This window comes from Centroberyx gerrardi, chromosome 23 (genome assembly GCF_048128805.1).
Source record: "Centroberyx gerrardi isolate f3 chromosome 23, fCenGer3.hap1.cur.20231027, whole genome shotgun sequence".
NCBI lineage: Eukaryota > Metazoa > Chordata > Actinopteri > Beryciformes > Berycidae > Centroberyx > Centroberyx gerrardi.
In genome coordinates, this window is record NC_136019.1 from 3,632,942 (window position 1) to 3,645,441 (window position 12,500).

At 44.7% G+C, this 12,500-nt stretch overlaps 1 protein-coding gene across 1 annotated transcript in view; it reads right to left on the bottom strand.

Annotated features, from left to right (window-relative positions):
- The window catches only part of dachb (dachshund b), a 103,380-nt gene that overhangs the window by 40,191 nt on the left and 50,689 nt on the right, over positions 1-12,500 (bottom strand). Inside the window, exon 3 of the mRNA XM_078291828.1 lies at positions 12,099-12,214. Coding sequence (XP_078147954.1) covers positions 12,099-12,214 — 116 coding nt within the window. The remainder of the gene's footprint in view (positions 1-12,098; positions 12,215-12,500) is intronic.

A 12,500-nucleotide genomic window follows, 5' to 3' on the forward strand; every position in this document is an offset into this window, starting at 1 on the left:
TCGGATGTTTACCGATCTTTTTATTTACTGCTACATCACTGGATGTAAAGAATAGACAGAAAAAAAAGGCATAAAAGACGATGGGAGAGAGGAAGGAAAAATGAAGAGAGAAAATAGAGGAGGGAGAGAAGTAGAATTGATGGGAGACGAGGAGAAAGAGAGAGAGATAGAGAGGATATAAAGATGGAAAAGGCTGGACAGAGAGAGAGAGAGAGAGAGAGAGAGAGAGAGAGAGAGAGAGAGAGAGAGAGAGAGAGAGAGAGAGGGGTGGAAATGGAAAACCGGACAGAAAGAAGAATGAGTGACGTGGAAGAAGTGGGATGGATGAAGGCGAACAGATGGAGAGAAAGATGGAGAGGGAGGAGTAACTGTTCGGATCCTGATTTTTTAGAGGAAAACTAGAAGGAGAGAAGGAATATGGAGGGATGGATGATGGAGAGAGGGAGGCGAGGTCATGAAGGATAAGAAAGAAAAAATACTATATCTAAAAAAAAGTCAAAAACAGTTGGATTTTTTCAATTCATGGACAGTAAATGTGCGCTATTTGGATTTAAAATATCAGATTCAGTGGAATTTGCTTATTTTATTTTTTGGTCATTTTCCTCTCAAATGCTTCTTGTAACTTTCCCTATGACTGTCTCTTTATTGTGTGTGTTTTTATTCTTTTAATTGTGAAGCACTTTGTACTTTTCATGAGTAAAGTGCTATAGAACTACATTTTATTATTTATTTATTTTTATTTGTAATATGTAAAAATGTGCCGAAACCAATTTAAATGCCATGGGTAATATCTAGGAAATACAACAAATAATAACCATTTATACCATTGAGAATGTAAAGTGAAGGTCCTATTTATTGTTTAAGGATCAGTATTAGAATTAATATTTTTCCTTATTACTTGATTTATGATAGGTTTTTTTTTTTGGTTTTTTTAAGTTTTGGATTGTGACAAAAAAATAAAAAATCCTAAAAGTGTTGAACATGAAGTAGATTTAGCCTAATTGGTGTCTGGTTAGTAACAACACATTTTCCATCACTTCTTTAAAAAAAACAATGTTAAAAGTGACACTTTTTTGTGTCAACACAGTTTTATTCCAAAGTTAGGTGACCACTGTTTGAAAGAAGTGACATCTAAATAAAGCTCCTTGGTTTTTTTACTCAGTCTCCATCTTTGTCCCTCAGCCTCACTGTGGTGTTTCTGCTCTGCTCTTCCCACAGATCACCTGTCAATCAAACAGTGTGGGGGCGGAGCTTGGATGTTCTGTTGCTGCAGTTTGAGTTTCTCTTTTCTTTGTCTGTTCAGTCATGGTGGCTATCACTGCTCATGCTAACTACCCAGTTCTTCTTCTACTGTTGATTACAAACAAACCAGGAAACGTAAAACGCATCACTTCCTGTGCGGCAGAGGATTTTTCCCGGGAAAGAGCGACCAGACACCGACTGTTTAGAACAGACAGAGGAGAAGATAGGTTGGATCACTGCTGCGTTGGAGCAGGCAGAGATTTATTTATATGAAAATGTCGGGGATTAAGTCAATACTTTTAGTCCAGACTTTTACAAACTGGATCCTTTAGATTTTAGAGTTGTGGGACAAATAACTTTGTATTTACTAAAGTGGCAGAGCATTTTAGAAATGAAGGTTTTCAAATTTAATAAATGAAGACTGAGGGGGAGAGAGAGAGAGAGAGAGAGAGAGAGAGAGAGAGAGGAATAAAAATGGAAAATGGAGTCCCCCCATGGGATCTGAACTGCATTCACACATTGATTACTCTACTGAGGAGCACCTTGACACACACACACACACACACACACACACACACACACACACACAAAGATGCAGATACAGATACAGATACAGATAAACAGCCTCACACACACGCACACACACACACAGATGGACATACACACTCAATCACATGTGCACAAACAATGCAGACTTACACATACACACTCTCTCTCTCTCTCTCTCACACACACACACACACACACACTCGGACACAGAGTCAGAATGCCCGCTTCGCCTCAATGCAACCAGAAGACAATCAATAGAGAGGGCAGAGCCACAATAGTATTCTCCATCATGGCTATCAAACACACACACACACACACACACACACACACACACACACACACACACTCTCTCTCTCTCAGATCGATGGCTGTCCGCTGTGTCCACGGTTACCGAGCATCGACCCCCGTCGCTAATGGCGACCACGGAACCTTGGGAATTAGTGAGTGATTGATTGACAGACTGCTTCAAAGACACACGCATTACATAGAGGCAGTGTGTGTGTATGTGTGTGTGTGTGTGTGTGTGTGTGTTTAGTCCTTTCCACTCTGCCTCTGTTTCCGTGTGTTTGCATATGTCTATTCCTGTGTGTGTGGGTGTGTGTGAGTGTATGTCCATTTCCGTGTGCGTGTGTGTGAGTGTGTGTGTGTGTGTGTGTGTGTGTGTGTTTTAGCTGTCCCCTGTGGGTTGTCCATACGTTGTTTACCCATCTCCTTTTCCTTCCCGTGCATCCTAATGCTTTCCGAAGGGCGAACGAGGGAAAAGAGGAGGAGAGAGAGAAAGAAGGAAAGGAGAAAATCGACGGGGATTACGAAAGATAGGAAAGAAATCATCAGTGTCGTGTGAAAAATCAAGCCGGACTGAAAAAATCAGGAGGTTATTTTCCCACCGATGCTCATGTCATTCGTAACGTTTGCTGTTTTAGTCTCAGTGGAGCTACAGGTTCAAGTCAAATAAATAGCTTTGTTAGAAAATGACACATCCAGGTTTTTTTGGGGGGAAAAGGTCAAGTCTGATTGGTTAAATCAAAGAGTTTTTAAGAAGACATCAAAGCATTAAAGCGGCTGAATTCCCACTGTGGGTCCCAATGTAAAATTCCACGACTTTACAGAATAAATCAGACCGGAAAAATCGTATTCCGTCCTGTTTCGTTAATGTTTTTCTAAAGGTTTAAACAGTCTGCACACAGAAAAATAAAGGTGATGCCATAGAAGAACCATTTCTGGTTCCACAAGGTTCTTTAAAGAACCATTCCTGCTCTCCTTTGCTTGTGTTTTTGTTTATCTGCCCTTGTATCACCTCATTTGTAATTGCACAATATATAGGCCTACTTTGGAGGGGTTTGGGTATTTTCCACATTTATGTCTTCACCCACCATCCAATAACTAAGAATTAAGAACCTTTTAATATCCCAAAGAACCATATGAGGAACGTGAAGAACTATCTAACTATAAATAAAGTGGTTCTTTAGTGGGTGATGGTTCTCCGTGGAACCACACAGCCTTTTAACGAGCCAGTTAAGAATCATTATGTTTCTGTGTGTGGTTTCCACTCCAGTTGGGCTAAAAAACCATCTAAAGCAATGAATGAGTGAACAACAAAAAATTCCCTGATATTCCCCGACTTCCCTATAATTTATCCAATTCCCTGACTCTCCATGTCTAGATTCCATGATATTCCAGAACTTCCATGACCAGTAGGAAACCGTGTTTACTGTAAGAAACAATCCGCCACACTTTCACGTAAATAAATGTCCGTTCTGCTCCTTTCTATCACCGATCGCTATAACACAATAGTGATTCAACCTATAGCCAGGTAATGAAATCTTTTCCATCTGCTGTTCAAAACACCCGCAGTGAAAATCGAATCCAAGAACTCTGATGAAGCCGACACTCGTGTCCTTGTGGAGAACGATCTTCCCGAGTCGTCTCGGAGAGAACGAACTTCTCAAGAACACGAGAACAGACAACGGATCTTTGCAGTTTTTGAGATGGATTGTGAGCTTGATATCGTGCGATCAATGAAGACACACAGCTGGTCATTTTCCCATCGGTTTCAACTGACTGTCCTACAGACTGCAGCGCTGATTGGACGTGAAGCGTCGTTCTCACAATGAATCTTGGGGCTTCTGATACGTTCTCGTCGGACAAGTCGCCATCTGACGCTTCATCGGTTGGCAAGTAAACTTCTAGGATCTTTACCTGTTCTCCGTCTTTGCGTTCTTTGTTTTGGAATCGTACTTCAGCCAATAAATATTACATCAAATGCTTCATGGAAGATACAAGAACGCAGCAAGGATGCTTACTAAGAAAGACTCTGGTGTCTTTCCAGATGAAAATCTCCATTTTTACATTTTACGACAGCAACCACAACCGTTTGTTTGGAATAAACAGAAGAAGAAGAACTGGGTAGTCAACAGAAATGGACTTAACACTTGTTAGAAGTGCTGAAAGCTTTGTCGCAGAGTGCTGAAACATTTAAAGTTTCTTTCTACAATGAGAAATACGCCATTTGACCAACATGACACCGCCACAAATACAAAGTACAAAGAATACAAAGTACAAAAGATGGTACTTTTTGACGGAAGGTAGGCAACTTAAGTCTTTGGCTGACAAAATGAAACCACTTTTAAAGAATGGTTCCTTCTGTATCTTAGAAATATTCAATGATGAACCTAACGTAATGATTATCTACCCAAATGGACAGGCCTATACAGTGTTCTGGACATTAATTATTCATTTTGGACATGTGGGAATTGCATGAACCGTCCAATTCCCCAAAATCACGTGCAAAATAACTCCATTCTCCGATCGGTACGTGCTAGACTTCTGTGCAGCTCAATGGGCAGAGCAAGGCACTAACGCTGCCAGGGTTAGAGGTTCAACTCCCACTGGAGCCGCCCACCGTAAAAATAAACATACTTCTGGTACTGTAAGGCACTTTTGGACGAAGAGCATCCAAATGGCACCCGGTACGTCTTCTAGCTGAGAAGTGACCGTGTCCTCTCCCGGTCTGAACGCTCTCTAACAGCCTCGACTTTGCTGCTGAAGGCTGCCGGTTGATCTTGGAGAGTCCTAACGCCCCCCCACACCCCCACCCCCCCCACCCCCCTCCCCGGCTTGCGTGAAACCCGCCCCATTTGGCCGCCGAGTCATAAATATTTAATCCGCTGCACCTACATCTCTGACGAAGTGCTCTGCTGCCGAACGCTCTCTCAGAGACGGAGTGACACTTTGAATAAAACAAACAGGAAAACAGAGGAATTGCTCTTTGTGTTCTGAATTTAGAAACGTTCTGTTCTTGCTTTTTGTGTTGTTGTTTTTTTTCTTTCCTGCACGGAGAGTGCGCTCCGGCACTCCGAGTGCCAATTTACAAACGCACTCGATTGCACTGGTAGTGCTGAGTCAAATAGATTTCAGCTCGGCGCCCCGGCACTTAGGTCGCCCATCTTTCGCTTCCACTGGATGTCCAAAGACCCCCATTTGCAGCCATTTTGCAGCGGCCATTTTGTGTCCTCTCTCTCCCAGACGCTGGCGACGGCTTCAAGGCTGAAAACCTCCTCTTCCTCTGACAACTGAAGTTATTATTGCTGCATAGTTTACAACTTTTAGCCTCATTTTGAGTGCGTAAACAGCTCAACATGAATTGTGGACTGTTGGTCTTGGTGATGTGCGCTAATATGAGTCTAACACTGCAAGGGTTGGGGGTTCAATTCCCTGTTAAAGTTAATGGGAAGAGCAAGGCACTAACACTGCCACGGTTAGGGGTTCAGATCTTTGTTTTTGTTATTATTCTTACCTATTTTTATCTTTCTTTCTTTCTTTCTTAATGTCATCTTACTACACAGATTTTTTTGTGAAGCACATTGAATTTGCCTTGTGTATGAAAAGTGCTATTTAAATAAAGTTTTAGATAAGATCAAATTATGATATTAAATTAAAATACTAAAATGAGTACATTGACTTAAACCAAAATTTCCAAAGCACTGTATATCTATTTTGAGATTTAAAAAAAAATGACCTAAAGTTCATGATTCGATATCTCTGAAGTATCTCTGGTCCAGACAGTGTTTTCTTTTTGTCAAAGAAGGACTTATTTTGTAAAAAGTACCATAAAATGTTTTAATCCTGAGCTATGAATCATTTTATAAGAGTATCGTCACCTTTTAAAAATGGTGGACATCCAAAACAACTCTTCACATACAAACAATCCTTATTTATTGGCTGTAATTACTTGCAGGCTGCTAGAAACAAGTCATTCGCAGTGTTTTATTGTCATGAACTGCTGCAGGTTATTATAGTTTATAACCTCATTGATTTTGTTCTGGCAAAAGTTCTCGCTTTTAGTTGTTTATGAGCAATGATTTTATAATTAAGTGGTAATCTGCAAGAATCTGTGTTTGTTTTATTTAGTCTCCATCTTCGTCCCTCAGCCTCACTGTGGTGTTTCTGCTCTGCTCTTCCCACAGATCACCTGTCAATCACACAGTGTGGGCGGGGCTTGGGATTTCTGTTGATGCAGTTTGAGTTTCTCTTCTCTTTGTCTGTTCAGCCATGGTGGCTATCACTGCTCATGCTAACTACCCAGTTCTTCTTCTGCTGTTTATTCCAAACAAACCAGGAAACGTAAAACGCATCACTTCCTGTGCGGCAGAGGATTTTTCCAGGGAAAGAGCGACCAGACACCGACTGTTTAGAACAGACAGTGGAGAAGATTTATGAACTGATTATAGGTTGGATCAATATTGACGTGAGTATTACTTTAATAGAAAATGACTAGTGATTTCCTCAGGTTTCCCAAACGACCAGCGGGGGCGCTAGCTATCACATGACACACACTGATCATGGTGTGTGTGTGTGTGTGTGTGTGTGTGTGTGTGTGTGTGTGTGTTTGGCCTTAATATAGAAAAAGAGGAGAAAAGTGGCCTAGGGAGGAGGAGGAGGAGGAGGAGGAGGAGGAGGGGTAAAGAGAGAGAGATGAAAGAGAGACTAAATGTCACTTAAGTCCTCTTCAGCCCTCCTCCCTCTTTTTCCCACTCCTCCCCCTTCATCTCTGCCTCGATCTCTCTCTCTCTCTCTCTCTCCCTCTCTCTCTCTGTCTCTCTCTCTCTCTCTCTCTCTCTCTGCAGGTGCACATAAGAGTCCTCAGATCAGTGTATTCTTTTCAGGACAAGATTGAAAGCACTTCATCTATAACCTACACAGTACTTGTGTGTGTGTGTGTGTGTGTGTGTGTGTGTGTGTGTGTGTGTGTGCGTGTGTGTGTATGTGTGTGCACGTGTGTGTCCGTGCACGGCAAATATGTGTGTGATTGCGCGCCAAATGTGTGTGTGTGTATATATTTGTGACAGCAAAAAAGTATCTATATGAAGTGCAATGTGTGCGCGTATGTGTGTGTGTGTGTGTACGCACGTGTGTGTGCAAAGTGGTTGTGTGTGTACTTGAAGATGTGTGTGTGTGTGTGCATGTGTATTTAAGAGAAGAAATGTGTGTATGTGTCTGTCTTTGCGCATGTGTGAGTGTGTATATGTCTATATCACAAGTGTGTGTGTGCGTGTGTTCAAAAAATATTTGTGTGTGTGTGTGTGTGTGTGCAAAGTGTGTGTGGTCGTGTTCGTGTCTCTGTATCCAAAGTGTTTGTAGCTGTGTGTGTGTGTGTGTGTGTGTGTGTGTGTGTGTGTGTTAGAAGACAAGGCGAACCATTGAGCTGTTTTTGAAGTGAATTAACAAGTCAAATGAGTACTGCAGCACCCTGCATAGGTTACCACACACACACACACTCTCTCTCTCTCACACACACTCACACACACACTCTCTCTCTCACACACACTCACACACACACTCTCTCTCTCACACACACTCACACACACACTCTCTCTCTGTCTCTCACACACACACACACACACACACACTCTCATGCTCTCTCCCACGCTTATCATCATGGCTTCTTTGTTAAGAAAGATGAGGCCAATTAAACTGATATCGCTCTCTCTCTCTCTTGTCGTTCATCCCTCGCTCTCCCTCTCTCTCTCTCTCTCCCTCCATCATTCTCCCTTTTTCTCTCTTTCCCTCCATTTCGCTTCCATCTTCCTCTATTTATTCCTCCTTCCATCTCTTTCTTCTGTCTCTCCGATCTTTCTCTCTTTTCTCTCACGCCATCGTTGTCTCTTTTTCTTTCTCGCCCCATCCCTCTCTCCTCCCTCTTGCTTCTTCCTCCTTCCATCTTTTTCTTCTTCTATCTTTCTCTTTCTTTCTCCCTTCCATCTTCTTCTCTCCCTCCTCCCATCTTTTTCTTCTTCTTCCAACTCTCTTTCCTCCTCTCTCTCATCACTCTCCCCCTTCTTCCCTCTATCTTTCTCTCTTTCTCTGCCTTTCTCTGCCTTTCTCTCTTTTCATCTCCCTCTCCTCCTTTTCCTCTCATCTGTTCATTAACTCATCTTTCCTTTCCTTCTCTCCCTCTCTCTTCCGTCTTTCTCCTCTTTTCTCGCTCTCTCACACATTCTGTTCATACTTTACTTCCTTTTCTTTTATGTATTTCTCCTCGTCTTTCTTTCTTTTTCTCCCTGTTTCTCTTTTTCTTTCTATATATTAATCTCTCCCTCTCTCTCTCTCTCTCTCTCTGTGTTTTCTAACAGTATGATAAATGTCCGTCTGTGATTGGCCGATGCCCCCCATCGCCGTGGCGCCCGCGAGGTCGTAAACAACGGCCCGTCTCCCCCGGCAACGTGGCGTCTCCATGGACGCAGGACTGCTACGACGACCGACTGTGTGTGTGTGTGTGTGTGTGTGTGTGTGTGTGTGACTGAGGCGGAATGCGACATCGTAAGACAACCAACTGTGTTTCCCTGTGTGTGTGCATGTGTGTGCACGTGCATGTGAGTGTGTGTGTGTTCGTGTGTGTTCACGTGTGTGTGCATGTGTGTGTGTTTGTGTGTTTGTGTGTGTGTGTGTGTGTGTGTAAGCTAATGAGTGATCATAAGTGAGCAAATGTTTTCTCTGGGTTCCACTAATGTTCGACAAACACACACACACACACGCATACACACACGCATACACACACCTGATGTGTGTGTGCAGTCATTAATGTGTGTATGTGTGTGTGTGTGTGTGCGTGTGTGTGTGTGTGTGTCATTAGTATGCCACAGTGGGCTGTGTCCATATGTCACTAAACACAACCATGTTTTATTTATCCTGGAGAGAGAGAGAGAGAGAGAGAGCGATAGAGAGAGGGAGAGAGAGAGGGAGAGAGAGGGAGAGAGGCAGAGAGAGGGAGAGGGGGAGAGAGAGGCCAACAGTCAACTGTCAAGGGGAAGGAAGGATGGAGGGGGGGAGAGACAGAAGAGAGAAAAGGAAGATTGGCAAAAGGAGGGGAAAAGAATAAGGAGGAGGGAGGAGGAAGGCAGAAAAAGGGAGCAATGTAGAGAAAAAGAAGTGAAAGAATGAGTGAAGGAGGGAGGGAAGGAGGATAAGGAGGAAGGTTGGAACGAGGGAGGGAAGGAGGAGGAGGAAGGTTGGAAGGAGGGAGAGAAGGAGGTAAAAGTGGGTAAGATGGAGGGAGGGATGGAGAGTAAAAAAGAAGGAAGGAAAAGAGGAGGGATGGATGGAGAGACAGCAGGTAAGAAGGTAGAAATGGAGGAGGGAGGGAAGGAAAGAAGGTAGGAAGAGAGGGTACGAAGGTAGGAAGGGAGGAAGGAAGGAAGATGAGAAGGAGGAAGGGAGGGTAGGAAGTAGCGAGGGAGGGAAGCCAGGAAGGAGGGAAAGAAGAAGAAAGGGAGGAAGGAAGGAAGATGGGTAGGAGGGAAGGATGGGAAGAAAGGAAAGAAGGAGGGACATAGGAGAGTAGGAAGGAGGGAGGGAAGGAGGCTGAGAAAGGGCAGACGAAAAAAGGGAAGGAGGGATGAAAAGCGCGAAGGAAGGAAAGAAAGAGGGAGAGCAGGAGGTTGATAAAGAAAAGAAGGAGGGAGGGAAAGGAGGGAAGGAAGGAAACAAGGAGGGAGGGAGGGGTGGAGGCTCAGAGGGAAGGACAGGAGTGAAGAAAGAAGGAGTGAAGAAAGGAGGGAGGGAGGGAATGAGGGAGGAGGGATGGACAGATGGAGGAGTGGGACCCCAGAGACGTGTCATTCATCACACCACCATGCAGTCTGCACTCGTTCGCCCGCTCTCTCTCTCTTTCCCTCCTTCCTCCTTTCCTTCCTTCCTTCCCCTCTCCCTCTCCCTCTCTCTCTCTCTCACTCTCTCTCTCTCCGCAGGTCTTTGTCGTTCTCTCTTTTCCCTCCCTGCACGACATTTCTTTTCTTTTCTTCCCTCCCTCGTTCGTTCGCTCTCTCTCTCTCTCTCTCTCTCTTTACGATCTATCTTTCTTTTCTTCCGAATCTCTCTGTCTCTTCTTCTCCTTCCCGCCCGGCTGTCGGGCCTCTGGATAATACGACTCTTTCTTCTTCTACCTCTCTTTTTTTATCCTTTCTTTCTCTCCTCCCTCCCTTCACTCATTTACTGTCATCCCCTAACCAATCCCTCTCTCTTTCTCTTTCCCCTCCTTCCCCTCCCTCCATCATTTGCTTCAGTCTCTCTCTCTTTCTGGCACTCGTTTTTAGGTTTTATCATCTCCTCTAGCAAAACCCCTCCTCCTTTCCTTTCCATTTTTCCTTGCTCTCTCCGTTTACCTCTCTTTTTTCTATCTCTCTTATTCTCTCTATCCGTCACCCAGCGTCGCTTACAGTGTCTTCTCTCTCCGTTTTCACTTTCCGAACCCCCAAAAAATCTCCTCCTTCTCTTCCTCTCTCTTTCTTTTTTTCGCACGGCATGGATGGAGGGATGGAAAGGAGAGGGAGACGAGGAATGGAGCGAAGGAGAAAAGGGAGGAAACAGGAGGGAGGGAAGAAGGAGATGAGGAATAGGTAGGAGGAATGAGGGAAAAGGAAGGAAGGAGGAAAGGAAAGGAGGAGGGATGAGGGAAAAGGAAGGATGAGGGAAGAAGGAGAGGAGGAAAAGAGAGGAGGGGAGATGAGAGGAAAAGGAAAGAGGGATGCAGGGAAGGACAGGAGGAGGGATGAAAGAGGAGGTGGAGGAAAGGAGCAAGGGATGGAGGGAAGAATACGAGGAATGTAAAAGAGAAGGGATGGAAGGATGAAAGAGAAGGAATAAAGAGAAGAAAAGAAGGAGGGATGGAAAAGAGGAATAGAGAATGAGGAGGGAAGGAGGGGTGAAAAGGAGGAAAAATGAAGGAGGGTTGCAGGTAAGGAGGGAGGGAGAGGAGAAGAGGATGGAGGGATGAAACAGGAGAAAAGGAGGAGGAGGAGTGATGGAGGGAAATCCATTACGTGACCTCGAAGAAAGAAAGAGAGAGAGATAAAACAAGCGACAGATCAATGAGGAGAGAAAGACGGGAAGAAAAAAGAAAGAGAGGCAGAGAGAGAGAGAATGAAGAGGAAAGAGAAGAAGAAAGAGAAAGACCTAACATTTGTCCTCTTCTCTCCATTCCTTCCTCCCTTCCATCCCTCCTCCTGTTTCATCCCTGTTTTTTCTCCTCCACTCAATCCCTCCATTTCTACCTTCCATCCTTCCTCCTTTCCCTCTCTTCATTCCTCCTCCTTTCATTTCTCCTGCCCCTTCCTTGTTTTCTCTACCTCCTTCCCTCCTCCCTTCCATCCCTCCTTCCTTGCTCCCTTCCATCTCTCCTCCTCTCCTTCTCTGCATCCCTCTTTCCTATCATCCCTCCTTCCCTCCATCCTTCTTCCATTCCTTCCCTTCTGCCTTCCATCCCTCCTTTTCCATTTCCCCCCCTACGTCCTATCTACTCTACTTCTTCCCTCCTGTTTCATCCCTCCTTTTCTCCTCCACTCAATCCCTCCATTCCTCCCTTCATCCCCTCTTCACTCACTCCCTCCTCCTCTCCTTCCCTGCATCCCGCTTTCCTATCCATCCCTCCATCCTTCTTCCCTCCTCTATTCCAACCCTCCATTTTCCTCCTGCCTCCTATCTCCCCTACTCGCCTTCTTCCCTCCCTCCCTCCTTCCTGTTTCATCCGTCCTTTTCTCCTCCACTCGATCCCTCTGTTCCTCCCTCCCTCGTCCCCCTTCATCCCTCTTTCCTTTCTCCCTCTCATCCCTCCTGCTATCATTCCTCATCTCCTTCCTCCCTCCCTCCCTAGACCGAAGAAAAGAAAGACATGTCGGTTTAAGAGGAGACAGGAGAAAGGAAAGAAAGAACGGGGACAGAAACAGAAACTCTCTCTCTCTCTCTCTCTCTCTCTCTCTCTCTCTCTCTCCACACACACACACACACACACACACACATGCGCTGGGTGTTACCGGAGTGGGACAGCAGGTTGGGGGACAGCAGGCCGGGGAGGCCCGGGTGGAGCAGCCTGGGGCTTTCCTGGATCCCTCCTGCAGAACAACGCTTCGGAGGGCGACCGGGCCGAGAGCTGAGAGAGAGAGAGAGAGAGAGAGAGAGAGAGAGAGAGAGAGAGAGAGAGAGATTAGACATTAATTACTGTGATACAGGATTAGATTTACAAACTTGAATGCAGAGAAAGAGAGCTGAGTATCCAGTCGGGATGGGACAATATGCTAATCTCACGATACGATACACGATACGGGGTTCAATACAACCACGATACGATGTAATAAATAAAAGTTCAATAACAACAAAGTCTGTGTAGAATTCTGTTTATTTCTGAGCCACAAATCTTTCTAGCGATGCCATTGGCT